General features: G+C 42.7%; 2 protein-coding genes and 1 non-coding gene across 6 annotated transcripts in view; 1 reads left to right on the top strand and 2 right to left on the bottom strand.

Moving 5' to 3' along the window:
• The window catches only part of HEPACAM2 (HEPACAM family member 2), a 44,368-nt gene extending 34,506 nt beyond the window's left edge, over positions 1-9,862 (bottom strand). For all 4 annotated transcript variants that reach the window (XM_066353874.1, XM_066353875.1, XM_066353878.1 and 1 more), the window contains exon 1: positions 9,737-9,862. In XM_066353874.1, the coding sequence (XP_066209971.1) occupies positions 9,737-9,815 (79 nt within the window). In that variant the 5' untranslated portion in view covers positions 9,816-9,862. The remainder of the gene's footprint in view (positions 1-9,736) is intronic.
• Positions 9,863-14,817: 4,955 nt separating this feature from the next.
• TRNAM-CAU (transfer RNA methionine (anticodon CAU)) lies at positions 14,818-14,893 on the bottom strand. Its single transcript has one exon. It is a non-coding gene; the product is annotated as a tRNA-Met (tRNA).
• Positions 14,894-18,690: 3,797 nt separating this feature from the next.
• The window catches only part of VPS50 (VPS50 subunit of EARP/GARPII complex), a 122,928-nt gene continuing 119,141 nt past the window's right edge, over positions 18,691-22,477 (top strand). Inside the window, exon 1 of the mRNA XM_066354054.1 lies at positions 18,691-18,846. Within this exon, the coding sequence (XP_066210151.1) occupies positions 18,814-18,846 (33 nt within the window). The 5' untranslated portion in view covers positions 18,691-18,813. The remainder of the gene's footprint in view (positions 18,847-22,477) is intronic.

Raw genomic sequence — 22,477 nt, 5'->3', positions numbered from 1 at the left:
ATTGTATGACTTCTTTAGTGAAAAGCAGAAGTTATTATCTATAACTGTTAAAGAACAATAAGAAAAGGAGAACTGGGGAAAATTATTAGTTCTAAAGTCCATGAAAGCTTTAAAAAAACTGAAATTGTGATTTGATTAATGTCTGAGTCATATCGTATCTAATCAAGCTATGTGATTTGAAAACATTGAGGGGGCTACTTCCTCTAAAAAATCTTCTTCCAGAGTCTTCTGAAATGGCTTAATAGTCCATTATTGGAAGTTTTTTCTTTCAGCCAAAACCTTGCCAAATACAAATATCCCAAGGAGAGTGACATGACATCATTATCAGCCATGGTCAGTTATTCCTGCCCAGAGGCAGGAATCTGGCTGGTGTGTTTGAGAAACAGCAAGAGACAGGAGTAGATGGAGCAGAGAGGAAGAGGAGGAGGATTATGGTAAGACATGAGGTCAGCAAGGTGACCGGGGCCGGATCAGGCCACGTCTCGGGCCACAGAAAACACGTTGGCAATTATTCTTATTCTCTGAGTGAGATGCGGCTGTAACTAGAATTTTGTGAGCAGAGAAGGATATGATCTTTTTCTCTTTTTTGGCTTTTTTTTGTTAGGTGTACTCTAGCTGCTGTGAGAATAGACAGAAATATGGGCAAAAGAAGAAGTAGGAGACCACGTAGGTGACTACAGTAAAGTGGACAAGAGGTGATTGTGCTGGAGACCAGGATGACAGGAAAAGATATCGCGGGAGGGCCGGTGGGGTAAACAGGATTTGATGACACACTGTGGGTGGGATGAAGAAACCAAGACGAGACAGTCAGGAATGATTCCAAGGTTGCTGACTGATTAATTGGAAGAAGGGAGTTGTCATTTATTCATGGACAACTAATTCATTAATCATGGGGAAGACTGTGGAGAGAACAGATTTTCTGGGGGAAGGTCAGGAGTCAGTTTTGGACAGGTCTACTTTTTTATCTTTATTTACTGATTTTAGAGAGAGAAAGGAAGGGAGAAAGAAAAAAAGAGAAATATAGATTTGCTGTTCCACTTATTTATGCATTCATTGGTTGATTGTTGTATGTGCCCATACCAGGGATCGAACCTGTAACCTGGGTGTTTCGAGATGACATCCAACCAACTGGGCTACCCAGGCAGGGCTAGACATGCTCATTATAGATGCCCATAGACATCCAAGAGAGCATATTGAAAGGATAGGCTAGGCAGGAAAGCCTGATTACAGTGGGTTTAAGAGGGAACAAGGGTCCTGGAGGGCCTTGGGGCATAAAGCTCTGCTCAGGGCACAGCCCTGGCTCCTGGCCTCCTATCTGCCTGGGTGGTTTTGGCCCCTGTACTCACTCTGTGTCTGAAAGGTTTCTTTCTAGTTTCTGGCAGTTAGAGATTTCCCCATCTTTACCTTGAGCCGTGATAGATTATTTTATTTTATCTAGCATTCGAGTGTATTTGTGATAAAGAATAGATTCATCCTTAGTTTAGGCTACCATGTTGCTGAAATCCTAATTAAAATCTCTTTGCTTCAAAATCATTTAAAAAGTAGCAATAAGGTACCTATATCATAAGAGCATTTGAAACAGTGGGTGAGAGGGAACGGAAGGAACTTAAATGTGAAGTATTTCGAACAGTAGGGAAAAAAGAAAGAATGGAAAGGAAATTGGAGACAGTGAGTATAGACAGCACTTCTGTGAAGTTTTGCCATTAAGGAGAGTGGAAAAATGTTGGGTTTTTTTCTTCTTTTTTACTTAGGATGGATGGAAATAGCTTGTTGGTAGCTGTTGGAATGATGTGCTAGAAAGAGAAATCTTGATGAAGCAGAGCACAGATGGGTGAAGATGGAAAGAAATGTGCGGTGAGAAGAGATGGCAATTTGGGCACAAATACACATCTGTAAAGCCAGAAGCCATGGCCACTATCACAGCAGCCTGGCCCATGCAGGTTCACATTGGATTCGGACAGTCAGTAAAGAAACAACAGAGCCAAGAACTGATGGGCCATCACCTTTAATCCTAGCTTGCACCCGGCGGGCAAGTAAAAACACACACTGGGCTCACATTCAGTGCTCACAAAGCTACTGACTTATCCGAGTTTCCTAGAATCAAAGGTTTCTAGCTCACCAGACTTATTCACCTCTGTTCCCCATCTCCTTCCTTCTCCCTGCACAAACTCTGCACAAACTGGCCTCTCACTCAACACTCCGCCATCTTGGCTGCTTTTTCTGGCCTCCTCCACGTGGCCTTTCTCTGCTCTCCTCTCTGCTCTCTCCTCTAATGTTAATCTCAGGAACCAAGAGCGCAAGCTCCTGTTCTGCCCCCATTTTATAGTGTAGAAATCCAAACCTTTAATCCAATATACAAAATAGGGAAGTTTTTAATACAAAGTCACTTATCTGGGACATGATGGGATTGTACCACCCCACATCAAAAGGGTGGGAAAGGCTTAATCCCAAAACCAAGCCCCAGGCTACAAGGATCCTGCCTGCCCACAGCCCACCCCCAACACACATTAATATCACCTGGGCGACAACTTCCATGTGGGCAGCACCATCTTTAACAAAGTGAGCATAATATATTTTATCTTCCCAACAACATCTTAAAATTATTACCAAAAAGAAAAGAGTTCATCCAGCTGGCACCAGAAGAACCAAACACTAGACACTGATAACTGCAGTGGGAAATGAGTGACTAGTTTACTATGTATGATGCTATGTATGGTGGACTGGAAGCTAATGTTCAAAAGCCTGAACTCCCCAATGGCACGTAGGTTGCAGATTATATAGAGCAGATCACAGGACACTGTGGCTTAGAGGCTCAGGGTTGTGTTGGGAACTGACTGGTCATGAATCAGGTCTTGAGGCCAGCTCAGGCCTGCTCTGGCATCCCTCTGTCTGGTTTCAAGAAAAGTTGCCAGGGGGTCATTCCACGTTAGGGCTCAGGAACTGAAATATAACTTAGGTCAAGATATAATCTTTAGCTTATCATACTTTGTGACCCTTAGTCAAGGTGTGGCTATTGTTTCTGGCTGCCTAAGGGGGCTAATGACTTGTAAGGAAGAAGGCCAAGGCTTACAGGGCATGCTGTGAAGAAACTGCATAGTGTGTTGGGGATACATATTAATTCAAATTATACATCAAATCAGGTCTCACAATTTCAACTTCCACAACTACAAAACGTTTATCTTCTTTGATTTCTTCCCCTTTTGATCCTGTAAAGCCAGTAGCCACGGCCACCATCACAGCCATCTGGCCAGTGCAGGTTTGCATTAGATTCGGACAGATGGTAATGAAACAACGGAGCCAAGAACTGGTGGGCCATCATCTTTAATCCTAGCTTGCACCCGGCAGGCAAGAAATACACACAGTGGGAAAACACTTCCCCCTTTCCATTTAGGGCTCCCAAAGCCACTGACTTATCTGAGTTTCCTAGAATCAAAGGTTTCTACCTCACCAGCCTTATTCACCTCCGTTCTCCATCTCCTTCTCTCTGCACAAACTGGTTTCTCCTTCAGCATTCTGCCACCTTGGCTGCCTCTCCTCTCCTCCACGTGGTCTTTCTCTGCTCTCTTCTCTAATGCTAATCTCAGGAACCAAGAGTGCAAGCTCCTGGTCTGCCCCATTTTATAGTGTAGAAATCAAAACCTTTAATCCAATATACAAACAAGGAAGTCTCTGGTACAAAGTCACTTATCTGAGGCATAATGGGATTCCTCATGAGAGTGCACCACCCACATCATGCAACAGTTAAGGGTGTGGGGAAAAGCTTAGTCTTAAAACTAAGCCTTAGGCTATAACAACCCTGCCTGCTTACAGCCTGTCCCCCACACCCAATGCAAACGATAAGCGAGCAAACATATATATTATATTTACAAACTTATTTGACCCACAGATCCCTACTAGGAAGGAGAGCTTTAAGTTTTATCTAAGTCTTGTTATGAAAAGCCATCAATATTGGGACAGGAAAGGTATAAGGGATTGTTATGCACTGATTTCTTTGGAGCAAGTGAAAGATGTAGGCCTGTTTCTACAAGGTATCACATTCTACAGACTGTAAATTTCTTTTCTCTTTCCTTCCCAGGGAGAGCTGGGCACAGAGCTTCCCATGGTTCTGGTCTGTGTTTAGCTGGAAGCAGCAGGGAGTTAGAGCAAAGGACTCAGGAGGAGGAAGCGCAGAGAGGAAGCCAGAAGAGGTTAAAGGGAGAAGGAGCTCCCCCACCCTCGGTGCGCAACCAAACCTGACTGTATGGATTCAAGTTAGGTGACGCTGTGGGTAAATAAACATGTGTCTCACAGTCTCCTGGGCTCTGTGTGTGTTTGTGGTTGACTTGTTATTTTCGTTATTTTTTTCTGATAATGGGTTGTACCTGCACATTCATTTTAGTGATTTGGTCCATAACAAAAGTTACAAAAGTAATAGGATTTGCTTCTGTTTTCTTTTCTGGAAAGTGCAAGAATGTTAAATTTGTAGTTGTTCCCAACGTAAGTCATGAGGAAAAGGAGGAAGTGGTTGCTGGGAATTGTAAAGAGGAGGTACAGTGGATTATAGAAAAGGAGTAATGGTTTCTGGAAGGGAACCGTGAGAGAGAGACAGGAAGGTGAGAGTAAGTCTAGGACTTGAACTCAGGGAGGCCTGAGATATGTGAGGCAGAGGCTGACAGAGGGGAACAGGGCTCTGGACGTCATGGACTTAGAAAGATACCAGGGAGTTGGATGGAGGAGCAGTACAGGGAAAAAGATTGTGTCAGTATACGTGTTATCTGCACAAGACAACACACATGTACATGCCTTTCACTGAAATGGGTGCTAGGAAGCTCCTGGTAAGCAATAAATAAAAACTAGCTTTTTAGCAGCCCTTATTATTCTTATGTAAAATATAACTTCCACCATCTTTATTGTGTGTTGCTGTCTTCTTTTTTACAGGAGTGCACATAAAAATACTTATGAGGGTTTCATCATTCACTCTTCATCTTGGACTCCCTTATCCCACTTCCATCATGTAGTCTTAAATCCATCACTTTTTAATTGCTTGGAAATAAGGGATTTTAGGAACCTATTCTCTAAACTTGGAGAGAGATTACTGCATTTGATACTTTGATAGAGTTAAAAATTCACTGAATGTGCTCCTTAGTAGAGGATACTACTTGGTATAAAAATGGGGCTTAGCCCTGGCCGGTTGGCTCAGTGGTAGAGCGTCAGCCTGGCATGTGGAAGTCCCAGGTTTGATTCCTGGCCAGGGTACGCAGGAGAAGCCTCCATCTGCTTCTCCACCTTTCCTCCTTTCCTTTCTCTATCTCTCTCTTCCCCTTCTGCAGCCAAGGCTCCATTGGAACAAAGTTGGCCCGGACACTGAGGACGGCTCCATGTCCTCTGTTTCAGGCGCTAGAATGGCTATAGTCTCAACCAAACAACACCCCAGATGGGCAGAGCTTCGCTCCCTGGTGGGCATGCTAGATGGATCCTGGTCAGGCCCATGCGGGAGTCTGCTGACTGCCTCCCTGCTTCTAACTTCAGAAAAATACTCCTCTCCCCCCCAAAAATGGGGATTGGTCAGTTAAGTGACCTTAGTAAATCTTTTTTATTCTCTAGACCTCAGTTTTTCCCTGTGTCCATAGGGGGTAATATTAGATGAGGCCTAAGGCCTCTCTTTATGTTTAAGTTCTTGACATTCTGGGGTGCTTTTTTCAGGGTAGCAGGCACCTTACATTTGAAGGTGAAGGGTCCATATTTATTTGAGAGAGGGCACAAAGAATTTAGAAGCATTGAGTCCCAGGTTGTAGTTCACTCAATACGTTGCCAATCCCCAGACATTCTTTAATGAAGTGGCAATTCTGTATTTGTTACCAAGGAATCAAGGGAGAAGGTGGGAATCCACATCATTACCTTGAGAATGCATTGCAAAAAGCTGCTGACATAAAACTCAGTAGTTGTCTCTGTTACTGAGCAGTTTGGTCGCTGAGGTATTGGTCCATTTCATATATTTCACAGCTCAACCTAGAAACCACTGTTAAACTGAGATGCAGATCTAGATGCAGTCTGTTCTTGTTGTTTGGGGAAGTCATTGCAAAAGTCCTTGTTTGCTTTTTTTGAAAAGGAAAAGAACACCTCCGTATCTACTGTTTCTTTTTTCTTTTTTGTGGTGGTAGTTGAAAAAGATAAGCTGAGATTGTAATATTCTGAGAATGGTTGGGAAATGCTTTATTACCGTGGAGTGCCAGGTTGACCAGAACGGAAATGTTGGTGGCTTTTGGATCCTGAATCAGAATGTTGAGTCTTAAGTATGAAAAGACTGACTAGGAAGTCTATGACTGGAGTTATGGGAAGCAAATTTTATTTAATAGAATATTAAATATGAATATTACAGCCCAGGAAAAATGAAACTACTTTAGCAGAAAATAATATTTTATGTGGTACTTACAATATTGTTTAAGGAGGGTGAACTAGTTCCTCAAACCATTTTAGAAACTGCATCACATAATACCTTAAATAATATTTTGCCATTAATATCTCTGCATATTTTCAATACTTATCTCGTCAAATGATATGAAGTCATATCATTTGAATTTTTTTCAAATATATGACAGTGAGCGGTAGCACAGTTGTTACAATAGCTGTTTGCTTAGATTGTTTATGCCATCTTTTATCAGATAAATTATAGGTAGGAATACAGTTTTCTTTATTTTAGCACTTAGAAGGTTTTCATTTGGCCAGAAAGATATAAATTTATTGATATGACACAGTCTTTACTTGTAGTGAACTTTGGGAAAGAAACAGACAATTAAACGCTCCCTCTACATTTTAGAAACACATCCTCTGGCCATTGCTGTGTGTAAAGCCAGAAGCCAGGGCCAGGGCCACTATCACAGCAGCCCGGCCCTTACAGGTTCGCATTGGATTCGGACAGTCGGTAAAGAAACAACGGAGCCAAAAACTGGTGGGCCATAGTCTTTAATTCTAGCTTGCACCCGGCGGGCAAGTAAAAACACACACTGGGCTCCAAAACCCAATCACATTCAGTGCTCACAAACCTACTGATTTATCCGAGTTTCCTAGAATCAAAGGTTTCTAGCTCACCAGACTTATTCTCCTCCGTTCCCCATCTCCTTCCTTCTCCAGCGTCAAACTGCACAAACTGGCATCTCACTCAGCACTCCGCCATCTTGGCTGCTTCTCCTGGCCACATGGCCTCTTTCTGCTCTCTGCTCTGCTCCCTCTGCTCTCTCATGCTAGTCATCCCAGGAACCAAGAGAGCAAGCTCCCGCTCCGACCCCATTTTATAGTGTAGAAATCCAAACCCTTAATCCAATATACAAAATAGGGAAGTCTAATACAAAGTCACTTCTCTGAGGCATGATTGGATTGTACCACCCCACATCAAAAAGGGTGGGAAAGGCTTAATCCCAAAACCAAGCCTCAGGCTACAATGATCCTGCCTGCCCCCAACACACATTAATATCACCTGGGCGACGGCCTCACGTGGGCAGCGTCATCTTTAACAAAGTGAGCATAATATATTTTATCTGCCCAACACTGTGTTTCCCAGTACAGATGTGGTGAATTCATTTTGTCAAACAGCAGTTATTAACTTAAGTAATTCAGTATTTAATTCAGCTTCATTTTCAGTATTTTTCAAGTGCTCTTTTCCAGTTGTATGAGAAAATGTAAAAGACTAAAATTATTGATTTTAGGAAGTCAACCCCTGTGTGAACCAATTAACTTTAAAAAAATTAATGATATAAAAGTGATGAAATTTTAACTTCCTTTTGATATTCCAAATATTTTGACTTAAATGAAAGTTCATTTTATTATTAAATTGACTAATACTTTTTGAGTATAAAAAAGGATAAATTTTATACTTTTTGCAAATAAGGAACACTAATCTGGAAAATCATTGCTAATACCACTGACATCAGAATTATAGCAATAATCTCTCCAGTAGAGACTCCCTTGAACAGTGTGGCAATAGCAATTGATAGGAATGTCCAGTGTTAGGAAACACCCGGAATTATAGTATGAAACTTTTCTATATTCCAGAAACAAAAGACTCCCTAGGTCAGTTCACTGTGTTGAATATAAACATCAAACCTTCCCAAAGTGACCTCTACTTGTAGCTCAAAATAGTTGGCATTTACTTCCCCATTATCGTGTATGATATTAGCAAGCGTAACACAACTATTGTTGACTGAAAATAAACTCTTGTGTATTTAGAGAAAATAGAAATTTTAAGTTTTACTTTGGATAGACTTTACAAACTACATTTTGGGCTTCAAGTTTTTGTTGTGTTTTGGTGTTTTTTTTTAAAGAAAAAATAAACAATATATATTTTAAAAATAATCCCACATTACTTGTGGTCTTTAAAACATACTACCAATGGAAAAAAGTAAATTTGTGGAAGAAAGTCTTAGGAAATAATAACTGCTTTAACTACTTATGAACATGCTATTTCTCTAAAGTATATTTTAAATTATTTTAGTTGAAATCCTCAAGTGAATTGGCTCTAAGTTCTTCTTCAAGCCAATTATAAAAGCATTACTTATGAAATGACAGCAATTCTGATGTTATATAATTAAAAATAATTAGGACACTGACAGGATACTCCTAAATCACACACACAAAAATGCACAAAGATAAAAATTCAGTTATGGTAATTATTTGATTTTTCTAAAAAATTAAAAAACTAAAAATCTATATAGGTTTGAATTTGATAACATATGCACCAATCACAACAATGGAAAACTCAAATTCTTTTAAAACATTTTACAAATTGCACATTTCAAATAGGTGGGACATGTACAATATTAGGTAGAAATTTGAATAACAGTCTCATTTACAATGAAAAATATAATGAAATATACCCGTGAAAGCAAGGCTCTAAACTACTCAAGAGGCTAAAACTTAAATTGCTCATTTAGCGAAGTTGTAGAATTTAAGAAATGAAATCTTTAAAAATATCTATCTGTTGATTGTTAACAAATCTAACGTTGACTTTTAAAACTGATAAATAGGAAGAATGAAAAAGAGAACGCCTGGGGCAAATAATGGTCTAGAAACAGTGGGTTGTTGGAGGAAGAATCCTTTAAACTCAAAGGATAAAGAAATTGAGGAAACAATACTCAGGTAGAGAAAAATCATTTTAATAGGAATAGCCATTGGGCAAAGAGAAAAGCGAAAGCATTTTTGGAGAAATAATACTTTATAAAACACACTTCTCCCTTTTGCGTATAAAATATGGTTTTTGTTAGTTTGGAACCTCGCCTCTTCCCATATTTCATAAGAAAGGTAATTTAAAATAAAGGAGAGCTAATGGTTTGCCATAATATCTTGAGTACGAACAGCACAGAACAATTTCACAAGTTGTTTTGAGTATCACTAAAAGCAGTCAGGAGTTCATAGCCTTTAAGAGTATTTGCCAAAAGTAAATATACTAAAGACTATTGAACCTATATGTAGATTCTCTAAAAAGAACAAATTCATTAGGTTTTTAGAATGTCTTAACTTTCTTAATGAGTGCTATTGACAGTAATTGTTGTTCTTAAAAAACAATAACCATCTATTTATTAAACCTTAATTTCTTCTAAATGTTCTTGCTTCTTTGTTGGAACAAAATGTATTCTAGTTTAAAAGGTTCTAAGCTGTTCTACAATTATCTAAGTGAATCTACAGCCTAAAGCAAATATTTACCGTAAGCCCACAATTTAAAAAAACAACAATCAGCTAAAACACAAATCATGCAGTACCTTACCTAAGAGAAGGAGGTATATTTTGTACTGAAAGACCCCAACGGTGCTGCTGAAGGACTCCATAAAAGCATCCTGTCCCATGTGTACGGTGCCCTGTTTGTAGTGGCAACTCGGTTCATGGACCAGCAGCTGCTGGTTTATTTGCTAGGGAAATTAGCAGTGAGGTCACAGACCTTATCCTGCCCCTTGCTTCTGTGATTTGAATACAGAATGAATGTGTATACAAGGGACATGGGGAATGGGAACACCTGTTATACGTTCTGCAAGAGTACAGAATTATAGAATTATGTCTTTCAGAATAGCACCTTAGCAATTATCAGTAATTTTCAGTATGTTTCATGAATTATTCTTAGTTATTAATAATGATATGAAGGAAAACACCATTTGGGTGACTTTATCGAAAAACAATGTGCTTTTATAATGAGAGCATATTGTGAAATTGCCTCAAAAACAAAAGCTGTTTTCCTATTGTTCAAAACTCTGCCATTATTTTGAAATTACAATTTTTTTCTATGAAAATTGAAGTTTTCATAGGTCTGTTAAACAGTTATAAATCATCACGAAGTCGCTATCACATGTAAAAATGTTATACCAAAGAATAAAAACAGAGCACATGAAAATCATTAGAAATACTTTTTCCTATGTAGGATTTCCTACTAAAAATTTCTGCCTTGCTTTTATTGAATCTATGATTCATGGTATTTCAAAAGCAAACCACCGGTGTGTTTCCAAGTAACACTGAATTATGTTAATAATGAAAAGCCGATGCCAACAGATAGTATCTGAGGCCGCGTTTTCACAGCGAAGCGGAGAGGAAGTGGACCCATGGCCCGGAGCAGATCTCTCGGCCGCCGGTGTCTGGGCCGCAGCTCTTCACCCTGGCCTCTCCCTGCCATGGCAGCAGCCGCGGAACATTCAGCTTCATTTACTAAGTTACACGTTAACCTTTCATTTCATTTCGTGCAAGAAAGCTGTAGTCAAAGCCTTCCACTATCAAAAAATAAAAAGTATGTAACCAAATCTGCATGAAGTAGAGCAAAATTCCTTGCATAAATCATTTTTAACACTTAAGGTTCACTGAAGAAGTTCGATGATAATAGGGAAGGAAGAATATTCCTCAAGCCTAATTAAAGGTGAAAAAAAAAAAAAAGAAATGGTAGTTATTTTGGAATCCAAGTTTGGAAACCCTTTTTTGCATTAAGGCTCCCAGCAGTGCTTCTCTAGAAAAAGAAAGTGAGTGACTCTTGGGAAACGTGGAGCCACTTAGGTCATTTTGTGACCTCTCCCTGCCTCGGAGAAATGACAGGAGCTTCCCCCAGGTAATTACTACACCGCAACTTTCTCTGTTGTGGTGTAATATGTGCAACATATGTCTGTTGCAGCACTTAGCTCATTAAGCTCAATTAATTTTATTGAGTGTTTATTTTCCCTCTGGGTTCCTTTAATACAGACCAGTCTTATTTATTTACGAATCCTTAGCATCTAGCATAGTGCTTAGTGTTTTCATTGTTTCCCAGAAATAAAGGCCATGTCTTCTGATTCTCAGTTCATGCTTAAGAAATGTATATAAATTTTAATATTAGATTGCACAAAATACAATTTGGGAAGTAATATGGAAGTTCTATGGATTTCACATGGACTATCCCTCACATTTTTTAAATCAATAGTAATCTCCAATTGACTATTAAATAGCTCTTTCCAGTTTGAAACCCAGTGCTGGCTTGTGATCAAGGATTTTGGGTCCTACACAAAATGAGAGAAATAGAGACAATGTAGTGAGGTTTTCCTAAGGTTAAATTTACTTAATTTAAAGGAGTGATTTGTGTTGAGTTTGTTTCTTTTGTGTTGTATTTAAAAATATACTTTAGCCTGACCACTGGTGGTGCAGTGAATAGAGCATCGACCTGGGACGCTGAGGTCCCAGGTTCAAAACCCTGAGGTTGCGGGCTTCAGCACAGGCTCGCCACAGCTGCCGGCTTGAGCATGTGAGGTCACTCACTGGCTCAGCTTGAGCCTCCAGGTCAAGGCACGTAGGAGAAGCAATCAATAAACTACTAAAAGTGCTGCAACTACCAGTGGATGATTCTCATCTTTATATCTCGAGGAAAAAAAAAACACCTTTATTTTTTGACATAGGTCTGTGCCAATAAATTATAAATAAATAATTGGTAAGTAAGTGCCAAAATTAATCACAGTTGTGATCTTTTCACATCATGGCAAACATTAGAAAATAATGCCTGTATGGCACAACTTCATAAAGTGCTACCTGGCATAACCGTGACAGTTCGCCCTCTAGTGGCACGGAGTAGGAATAAACTCTTATCTGCTGGAGTGATTCTGAATTCAGGATGTTCAGACAGGAAAACTTACAGGTAATGTGAAAATATAACTTCCAACTGTTGTAGATTTGTACATGATTGCTAAAAATGGTTTAAATGTATTATAATTATAGGAAGTTCTCCACCATCAGTATTTCACATTTCACTTGTAACTCACGGGGGGAGCTCTGCTCTACCATTTTCTTCAGGAGCCTGTTTATTGATCTTAGTTATATTTGCATTGACAATGTAAGAGCTGATGAATCTAAAGCAATTTATATATATGGTAATTCAATTTTTAGCAATGCAATGAGCCCCTGAGGTTAGCTGTGTGTGTGTGTGTGTGTGAGAGAGAGAGAGAGAGAGAGAGAGAGAGAGAGAGAGAAAGAGAGGGAGATGGTTGATGGGAAGGTTCAGGACTTTTTGTCATCTCCCAAGTCACACTCTAGTTTCCCGTACAGTTTTAATAAATTGTAAATCTGGCCTTTCTTTATTAAGCAAGCAGTCTGCTACATTCATTCCAAACATCCACATTCTTTATTTACTAGTAGCATATGAGTATTTTACAATGGTAGGAACAATTGGGAAGGAGCGGTGGTGAAAAGCCGAGGCTAATGTAGAACAGTGGAAATAAGGACTTGGAAAGAAATCGCTATCTTATGTTGCAATTAGATAGATCCAAGGAAAGATTATATATTTTAGGGAAGAGCTGGCTGTTAGAGAAAGCTGTTGCAACTGCCTGTGCCCACGCTGGTGTTCACTTCTGTATAGTTGTGGCTATGGGGCTGCCTCCCAGGAGCGGGGTCTATTGACGTGGCTGCTAAATATGTGGCAGTGTCTTTTTCCTGGGTCCCTCTCTCGGTCACTGTCCCATCTCAGTGCCTGTTCTGTTTCCTGCTACTGCTTGCTCAGGAAGTGTAGTTACATCACCTTGGAGAGGTCACATTTTCCTACTGCTTTGACATTTATAGGATGATTAGAAATTTATCTTCTTAAACCAGTATCTCAGCTTTTTTTAAATTTTTTTATTTTTATTTTTTTAATTCATTTTAGAGAGGAGAGACAGAGAGAGAGAGAGAGAGAGAGAGAGAGAGAGAGAAGGGGGGAGGAGCTGGAAGCATCAACTCCCATATGTGCCTTGACCAGGCAAGCCCAGGGTTTCGAACCGGCGACCTCAGCATTTCCAGGTCAACGCTTTATCCACTGCGCCACCACAGGTCAGGCTCTCAGCTTTTATTTAAGCTTCTCCAGGCTCTTCCAGTTTGCACCATCGGAAATATGCTCTTATTCTACTTTACTTCTAATGCTACTGCCCCAAGTCAGATCAACTTAGTTCTTAAACCTGATGTTTCAATCTGCAGAAATGGGGCCAGCATGCCTTGTAAAGTGATCATCCTCCAGCAAACTTCCCTCAAGACTCGCTGGCAGGCCATCCATACTTTTCACTGCCATGCTCTGGCCGGCCACTGACAGCCTTCAGGCAAGTGTGCAAAGCCTAAGTCTTAGATATGGACTTTTTGAAAAATGGAAATGAAATAACATATTTCATCTTTAAAAAGAAGTGCTCTTTGGCCCTGGCCGGTTGGCTCAGTGGTAGAGTGTTGGCCTGGTGTGCAGAAGTCCCGGATTCGATTCCCAGCCAGGGCACACAGGAGAAGCGCCCATCTGCTTCTCCACCCCTCCCCCTCTCCTTCCTCTCTGTCTCTCTCTTCCCCTCCCTCAGCGAGGCTCCATTGGAGCAAAGATGGCCCGGGCGCTGGGGATGGCTCCTTGGCCTCTGCCCCAGGTGCTAGAGTGGCTCTGGTCACGACAGAGCGAAGCACTAGAGGGGCAGAGCATCGCCCCCTGGTGGGCCTGCCGGGTGGATCCCGGTCGGGCGCATGCGGGAGTCTGTCTGACTGTCTCTCCCCGTGTCTAGCTTCAGAGAAATACAAAAAAAAAAAAAAAAAAAAAAAAAAAAAAAAATAATAATAATAATAAAAAAAGAAGTGCTCTTTAAGGCTGTATATATTTTTTAGGCAGTTAAAAATGTATCAGGTATGGCTCAGTTATTTTCTATAGTATCAGGTTATGCTGAATTAGAAAATAGTTTATTTAGACAACAGCACTGATTTACTTAACATGTTTTCAATATTACAGTGACAGCCTTTGAAATTTTAGAAGCCTGCATTGTCCATTTCTTTTTAGTTTATAAGAAATAAAAAGTACAGTATTAGAGTAAAAGTTAAAGCTTTCTTGCCTTTTCAGGGTCAAATAGATACAGAAAATACTAATTTCCCCCAATTTGGCTGATAAGGAAAGAAAACAAGTACCTTTTTTTTAAATTTGGATTTACATTTTAATCCCAGATCAATCTCTTCAAACTGTTTTGATGGATAAATTTTCCCACTTCATAAAGAATGGATTTGAAAGGCATAAAAAGCTGGATGCCTCTAAGAATCACTGATTGTTATTATTATTATTATTGTTATTATTATTATTATTGAGAGGAGGAGAGGCAGAGACAGATTCTGGCATGCGCCTAGACCAGGATCCACCTAGCAGGCCCACCAGGGGGCGATGCCCTGCCCATCTGGAGCATTGCTCCAGTGCTCAGCAACCTAGCTCTTGTTAGCATCTGAGGCAGAGGCTAAGGAGCCATCCTTAGTGCCTGGGGCCAACTCGCTGCAATGGAGCCATGGCTGTAGGATGGGAAAAGAGAGAGAGAAAAAAGAGAGAGGGGGGGAGGGAGAGGGGTGGAGAAGTAGAAGGTCACTTCTTCTGTGTGCCCTGACTGGGAGTCAAACCCAGGACATCCACACATGAGGCCAATGCTCTACCACTGAGCCAACCGGCCAGGGCCTCAAAAGGAATTTTTAAGCATGGCGAGACATATATACAGGGTTGTTCTGTTGGAGCAGAGAAGTGGGCAGAATCATGACTATAATACCTCATAACTATAAGGCATTTATAATTTATAAATTGTACTTACTTGCCTCATCTCATTTTTTTTTGTTTGTTTGTATTTTTCCAAAGTTAGAAGCAAGGAGGCAGTAAGACAGACTCCCACACGCGCCTGACCAGGATCCACCTGGGATGCCCACCAGGGGGTGATGCTCTGCCCATCTGGGGCTTTGCTCAATTGCAGCCAGAGCCATTCTAGCACCTGAGCTGGAGGCCATGGAGTCATCCTCAGCGCCTGGGCCAACTTTGCTCCAATGGAGCCTTGGCTGTAGGAGAGGAAGAGATAAATAGAGAAGAAGGAGAGGGGGAAGGGTGGAGAAGCTGATGGGTGCTTCTCCTGTGTGCCCTGGCCGGAATCGAACCTGGGACTTCCACACGCTGGGCCGACACTCTACCGCTGAGCCTACGGGCCAGGGATGCCTCATCTCTTTTATTTTTACAAAACCCTAGGTCAACTATTACTTCATTAGTAAAATTAATAATACAGGACTCTGAAAAGTCAAAATTTCAGAATCAGAATTAACTATATTAGTGTCCCCCATCTGTCAGTCATTTCTAAACCATTTTTATTATTTTTTGCCATAACTACCATTCACACTATTGTTTAATATTTTTGAGTCACACTTTAATATTTTTTAGTTGTCTTAAGAAATATTTTTGAGCCCTGGCCGGTTGGCTCAGTGGTAGAGCGTCGGCCTAGCGTGCGGAGGACCCGGGTTCGATTCCCGGCCAGGGCACATAGGACAGGCGCCCATTTGCTTCTCCACCCCTCCGCCGCGCTTTCCTCTCTGTCTCTCTCTTCCCCTCCCACAGCGGAGGCTCCATTGGAGCAAAGATGGCCCGGGCACTGGGGATGGCTCTGTGGCCTCTGCCTCAGGCGCTAGAGTGGCTCTGGTCGCAACATGGCGACGCCCAGGATGGGCAGAGCACCGCCCCCTGGTGGGCAGAGCGTCGCCCCCTGGTGGGCGAGCCGGGTGGATCCCGGACGGGCGCATGCGGGAGTCTGTCTGACTGTCTCTCCCTGTTTCCAGCTTCAGAAAAATGAAAAGAAAAAAAAAAAAAAGAAAAGAAATATTTTTGAAATCATGGGTCTGTTTCCCCCCCTATTAAACACTAAATAAAAAGAAATGAAATTAAAAAGTCATTGGTACCGTGTATCAACATAAGAAACATCTAAACTTACAGATAATTTTTTTGAGTTTATTTGAACAAAACTGATGACAATTGCCAGGAAGCAAAACCTCAAACAACTGAGAAAATGTTCCAGAGAAGGGCAATTTTATACATTAGAACTACAGGAGGATAGCCAGGGGTTACATGAAACCTACTGGTGGTGGATTAAGGGGATGGGAGAAAGCAAAGCAAGAAATCTGAGATTAGAGAAAGAGTAAAATGGAAAGACACACAATTCTTTTACATTGGTGGCTAGAAGACAGTTAATGAACATTTACGGCACAGAGACATGGTATTTGGGGAATAAGATAGCAAAGAGGGCTTCTGTGGTCTCATGCTCTGGTGCAGGTGCGTGTGGAAAGGGGGTTATTCTGACACTCCAAAGGTGGGTTGTCCTAGATGCAGAAAGACAACAGACAGGCTCACTTAAGGTAAAGTTTGACCTTTGTCAAGGAAGCTACAGACCTAGGATGTAACTACCTACCACGATCTGTTTTTAATTAGGTGTTTTTATGCTCAGACCATCCAATATGGTTACTTTTGGTCTTTGAGTTTGTAGAGTCCATCATGCAGGCCTCCTCTGAGGCTGTCAAGGTTAGTATGCGGCCCCCTTTTTTGTCTACACATGCTTCAGGATTCACTCTTCAACCTCATATATAAAACCTTTCCTAAAACCATCTGGATAACCAGACCTTCAGTCTCTGCATACACATCTGTAGTAATGTTACGCAAGTTACTGAATTTCACCATACCTCATTTTCTACATCGTCAAAATGGGGATAACAGTTACCTACCCCAAAGGATGCTTGTGTGGATAAATCAGATATTACACATAAAGCTATTAGCAGAGTTCCTGACATGTAGAAAGCTTTCAATAAATATCAGCTGTTATTGTTAGGCCTGGGTCGCTTTTTCTTTCAGGTATTCTCATAATTGGAACTTTTTTCTTCTTCAATTAAGTCCCAAACGACTTTCCTATCACTTTCCCCAATTTAACTCAACTGGTAAAAGTTGAAATGAGGATTTTAAAGTGACGTGTATTTACTGTTCTGTTTTCCATTTTGACTTTTTTTCGATCAGACTGGTAGTAAAACGACAAGTAGGGGTTAAGCCCTTCCATTTCAGGGCTTTGTGCGGTAGCTGCCAAGACTGAGGAAAGACAGCACTAACCCCGGCCAGCTGCCCGGTGAACAACTCGGACCACACCTCTGCTTTCCAAGCACCGCGGCCCCACGAGACCCCAGTTCTCGGGTCCCCTCTCGGAGGGGGCGTTCCCTGGAGTCCCCTCTCGGAGGGGGCGTTCCCTGGAGTCCCCTCTCGGAGGGGGCGTTCCCTGGAGTCCCCTCTCGGAGGGGGCGTTCCCTAGAGTCCCCTCTCGGAGGGGGCGTTCCCTAGAGTCCCCTCTCGGAGGGGGCGTTCCCTAGAGTCTTCTCTGGGAGGGGGCGTTCCCTAGAGTCCCCTCTCGGAGGGGGCGTTCCCTAGAGTCCCCTCTCGGAGGGGGCGTTCCCTAGAGTGTTCTCTCGGAGGGGGCGTTCCCTAGAGTGTTCTCTCGGAGGGGGCGTTCCCTGGAGTCCCCTCTCGGAGGGGGCGTTCCCTGGAGTCCCCTCTCGGAGGGGGCGTTCCCTAGAGTCCCCTCTCGGAGGGGGCGTTCCCTAGAGTCTTCTCTCGGAGGGGGCGTTCCCTAGAGTCTTCTCTCGGAGGGGGCGTTCCCTAGAGTCCCCTCTCGGAGGGGGCGTTCCCTAGAGTCTTCTCTCGGAGGGGGCGTTCCCTAGAGTCCCCTCTCGGAGGGGGCGTTCCCTAGAGTCCCCTCTCGGAGGGGGCGTTCCCTAGAGTCTTCTCTGGGAGGGGGCGTTCCCTAGAGTCCCCTCTCGGAGGGGGCGTTCCCTAGAGTCTTCTCTCGGAGGGGGCGTTCCCTAGAGTCTTCTCTCGGAGGGGGCGTTCCCTAGAGTCCCCTCTCGGAGGGGGCGTTCCCTAGAGTCCTCTCTCGGAGGGGGCGTTCCCTAGAGTCCCCTCTGGGAGGGGGCGTTCCCTAGAGTCTTCTCTCGGAGGGGGCGTTCCCTAGAGTCGCCTCTCGGAGGGGGCGTTCCCTAGAGTCTTCTCTCGGAGGGGGCGTTCCCTAGAGTCCCCTCTCGGAGGGGGCGTTCCCTAGAGTCCCCTCTCGGAGGGGGCGTTCCCTCGCTCGGGCCCAGAGCTCCCGCCCCGCCCCTCCACCGGGGGGGTTCCCCAGCCACACCCCCAGGGGCATCCTGTCAGTCTGCTTTTATGGCTGGCTTCTCAGTGTTCGTTCCAGTCGCGCGGTGCCTGGGCGCCTGTGAGCTCGGTTTCCGCCTCACCCCAACAGAGCTGCCGGAATGCCTCTGGAAAGACCGGCTAACACCGGGATCACTCACAGGCAGATTGGCGGGGTTAACGGAAGCGCTGGTTGTTTGGCTTCCGGGAAAACGTGCCTGGGGCTGCGTCCCCTCCTCCAATGAGGGTGCCACTGGCGGCGGAAGACTAGAGTTCCCAGAATGCACCGGGCCAGGAAGCGCTGGCGGCTTCACGTGACCTCTCACTATGGCTTCCCTGTGTCGGAGCCAGCGGTCTAGTGGTTTGGTGTGATTTGTTAGTTCTTTGCGGCAGGGTACCTCTCTCGCGGTTCCAACATGCAAAAAATCAAATCTCTTATGACCCGACAGGTAAGTCGCGGAGGCTGAAGCAAAGGCCTCCTTCATTTCCGCTGGGAGAGGAGCTGAGATGTTCTGTCTCTGGCCCGGGGCGTGGGGACACCTGAGTTGTAGGTGGTGGCAGGTGTCTGGGGGACCAGTAAGCCGGTGCACACCCTGAAAGACTCACCTGAGCCCCCCAGATCAGAGCCCTAGTAGTGCGGGGAGCGGCATCCCAGATATATTTATTTTAAAAAGGTCAATGAGGGAACCAGCGCTATCTTTGTCTCCCTCTCCCTTCTTTCCCTATATGTCATTTTCCTCTGACAGCCCATCTGCCTTCCCGAGTTCCTCCGTCCAAGCTTTCCGTCGCCTTTGAGCAGGTGGCCTGGTTAGAGAGGTGAGGTATGTGCAATAGAGCGGATCTGGAAAGAGTGAGAACAGCGGATAATTTGATGATGGAATTGGTAGTTTATGACTTTTGGCAAGTCCCCCAAACCTTGAAGCTTAAGTTTCTGAACATGAGGATGATTTTGTTGTTGTTAATGTCATTTCACAGTTCTGTTATAAGGGTCACTAGTAAGCTGATGTATGTGAAAATTCTTTGTGAAATGCTAAATGCTACTTTTATCATTTTCCTGGCAAGGTAATAGTCTTCTTGTTTTTGTTTTGTTTTGTTGGTGTTTTTGCCATAATGATAATTCATGAATAAAAACTGGCTAATTTCTATCCTATCTCATAAATGTTGCGCACTTCCAAATAATACCTTATTGTCTTTGAAGCAAGAAGTGGAAGAAATTCCCCTTTCTTTCTGATCGTGACTTAGTTTTAGACAGCCTTATTTATTTCAACTCTTAGTATTTCACCAGAACTGGCTTTATTATTTGAATGTGAGAGAAGGATAATTCAGATGTGGTTTTGAGAACGTTGGAGAATGTGGAGGATAATCATTTAGTGAAAAGTTCATTTGTGTGGGTTTTTTTGTTTGTTTGTTTGTTTTTGCTGTTGATGATTAAGAAAGAATACAAATTCCAGATTAAATTCTTATTTGAGAATTTAGAATTTGAGAGCCATCTGAACAGGTTATAATATAGAGATTTCTGGTGAACAGTACATGAGTCCTACATGATTATTTTACTCCTGTCAAATAATAATATTAATGTCACGAGCATAGAATTAAAAAGTTCTTGACTAACATAAGGTTTAAGTATGCAGGTAGTAACATTTGGTAGTACTTCACAATTGCTGAGTACTGATGTTATGTTATGCTTTATATCATTTCTTACTTGAGAATGAGTTTGGGTCCTGCTCCATTTTACAGTAGCTGTGTGATCTTGAGCAAGTCACCTAAGTTTTTTGATCATCTGTTTCCCGTCTTCAAAATAGGAATAATAATGTGTATCTCATGGGCTTAGCCTGGTGGTGGATGTTTATTATATGATATGATGAAGGTAAAGAGAGAAGTAAAGGAATTAACCAAGTTCCTGGGCCTTATAAAGAAAGTGCTTGATCATAGAGATCATCTCAGTGGCTGCACTGATGGTAGGACAGCAGGAAAACTGGAGGCAGGCTGTTGCCATCATTCAAACAATAGATGATTTTAGGCTGACTTTGGTATCTGATTTTAAAATTTTTATTTATTTATTCATTTTAGAGAGGAGAGAGAGTTAGAGTGAGAGAGAGAGAGAGAAAGGGGGGAGGAGCAGGAAGCATCAACTCCCATATATGCCTTGACCAGGCAAGCCCAGGGTTTTGAACCGGTGACCTCAGCGTTCCCAATGGCTTTATCCACTGTGCCACCACAGGTCAAGCCGTATCCGATTTTTAAAATGGTACGCACTTTCAGTCATAAAAGCACTAATCCCCCTGGACTGCCATGGAATCCTGAAATTGGACTTTTGTGCATCAGCTAAGTTTGGTGCTCTCTCATGTTGCTTGCCATGTAATTCAGTGCAGTCAGCATGGTTTAGCAACTTTGGTTTTTTTTATTGTTTTTAACCATATTTTGTAAAAATGAGTGGGAGAGAAAGTATGGAAGTCTGTATCCCAGTGATAATAAGTTTGTGTCTCCTAACTGTAGTGAGATTGTGCTGAGAATGGTAACTTCAGCCTCAGCCAGTTGCTTGTTAGACACGACCAGGTGAAATCGGTGCTTAGGACGAAAAAAGGCTGGAGAATACATATGAAAAGCTACAACTATCCTATGTAAAAAGAGATACAATAAGAAGCTTTATACAGATTTTTAAATTTATCCTTACTATGTATAGTTAAAGTTTGGCTTCCACATATTTGGTCATTATTAATACACAGTTCATGAACCTTTGAGGCATAAAAGAGTAGGCTGCTACCTAGAGTTACATTGGGGATTTTATTTATTACTGTTTATTATTAGATTAAATGGAGCAGTATTACAAATAAATGCATGCAAAGATTCTTTTTTTGTGAGGCAACAGAACTTGCTAGTCATATAGTTAATGTGAAGAGATGTGAAATTAGAATCTCTGAAACTTGGGATTTTTGGCATTTCAGCTCTCCCAGGACCTTGCTATAGAATAGAATTGGAGAGCTGGCTCTGTTTGATCTCTTTATTTAGACAAGATCTGCTGTTCAGCTTTCTCCATTATGCTGACCTCTTCTTTCAGTTTATTCAACAAATGTTTATTGAGCACTCGGTGCCAGGCACAGTTCTAAGCTGGGAGGATCAGCCATAAACAAAACAGACGAGTGCTAAGGCAGACACGGCGATAACTGCTTTGGAGGGAATGAGGTTAGGGAGTCCTGGGAGTTGGTGGCAATTTACAGTTTTAGATAGGGTGCTGTGGAAGGCCTCCCTGAGGTCACATTTGAGTAAAACCCTGGACGAAGGGCTGAAGTAAAGCACGTAGATGTCTGGGAAGGAGCTCTGCAGGTGGAAGGAAAAGCAAACGCAGAGACCCTGCGGCAGGAGCGTATCCGAGGACCAGCTAGAGCAGCGGTTCTCAACCTGGGGGTCGCGACCCCGGCGGGGGTCGAACGACCAAAACACAGGGGTCGCCAATATGTATTTCCGATGGCTTTAGGCGACCCCTGTGTTTTGGTCGTTCGACCCCCGCCGGGGTCGCGACCCACAGGTTGAGAACCGCTGAGCTAGAGGCTGGTGTGAGTGCAGTTCAGAGAGGGAGGAGAGAAGCAGCAGATGCAGTAGTGATGAGGTCAGGTAACGGAGAGCAAGAATCCAGGTCACAGGGAACCTCATTCTGCTCTCATCTCCTCCTATTCTTTCCTCACTCATAGCTTCAATTTTGATTGAAATAGCATACAGGAGGGTTGTAGTTTGACATATACTTCAGAAAGCTCTTTCTGGCCTATGTTTTAAGATTATAGGCATACCTCATTTTACTGTGCTTTGCTTTATTGTACAGATGTTGTATTTTTTACAAATTAAAGGCAAAGTCATCCACCAGCAAAAAGATTATGACTCACTTTGTTGTGATACTCACTTTATTGTGGTGGCCTGGAGGTGAACCCACAATATCCCTGAGTTATGCCTATAGATTGAAACAGGCAAAAGAAGAAAAAACCGATTCTGTCCAGTTGGCTCAGCAGTAGAGCGACTGCCCAGCATGTGGAAGTCTCAGGTTTGATTCCTGGCCAGAGCACACAGGAGAAACACCCATCTGCTTCT

The sequence above is a fragment of the Saccopteryx leptura genome, chromosome 12 (assembly GCF_036850995.1).
Source record: "Saccopteryx leptura isolate mSacLep1 chromosome 12, mSacLep1_pri_phased_curated, whole genome shotgun sequence".
Lineage (NCBI taxonomy): Eukaryota > Metazoa > Chordata > Mammalia > Chiroptera > Emballonuridae > Saccopteryx > Saccopteryx leptura.
This window is presented reverse-complemented; position numbering and strand designations above follow the sequence as displayed.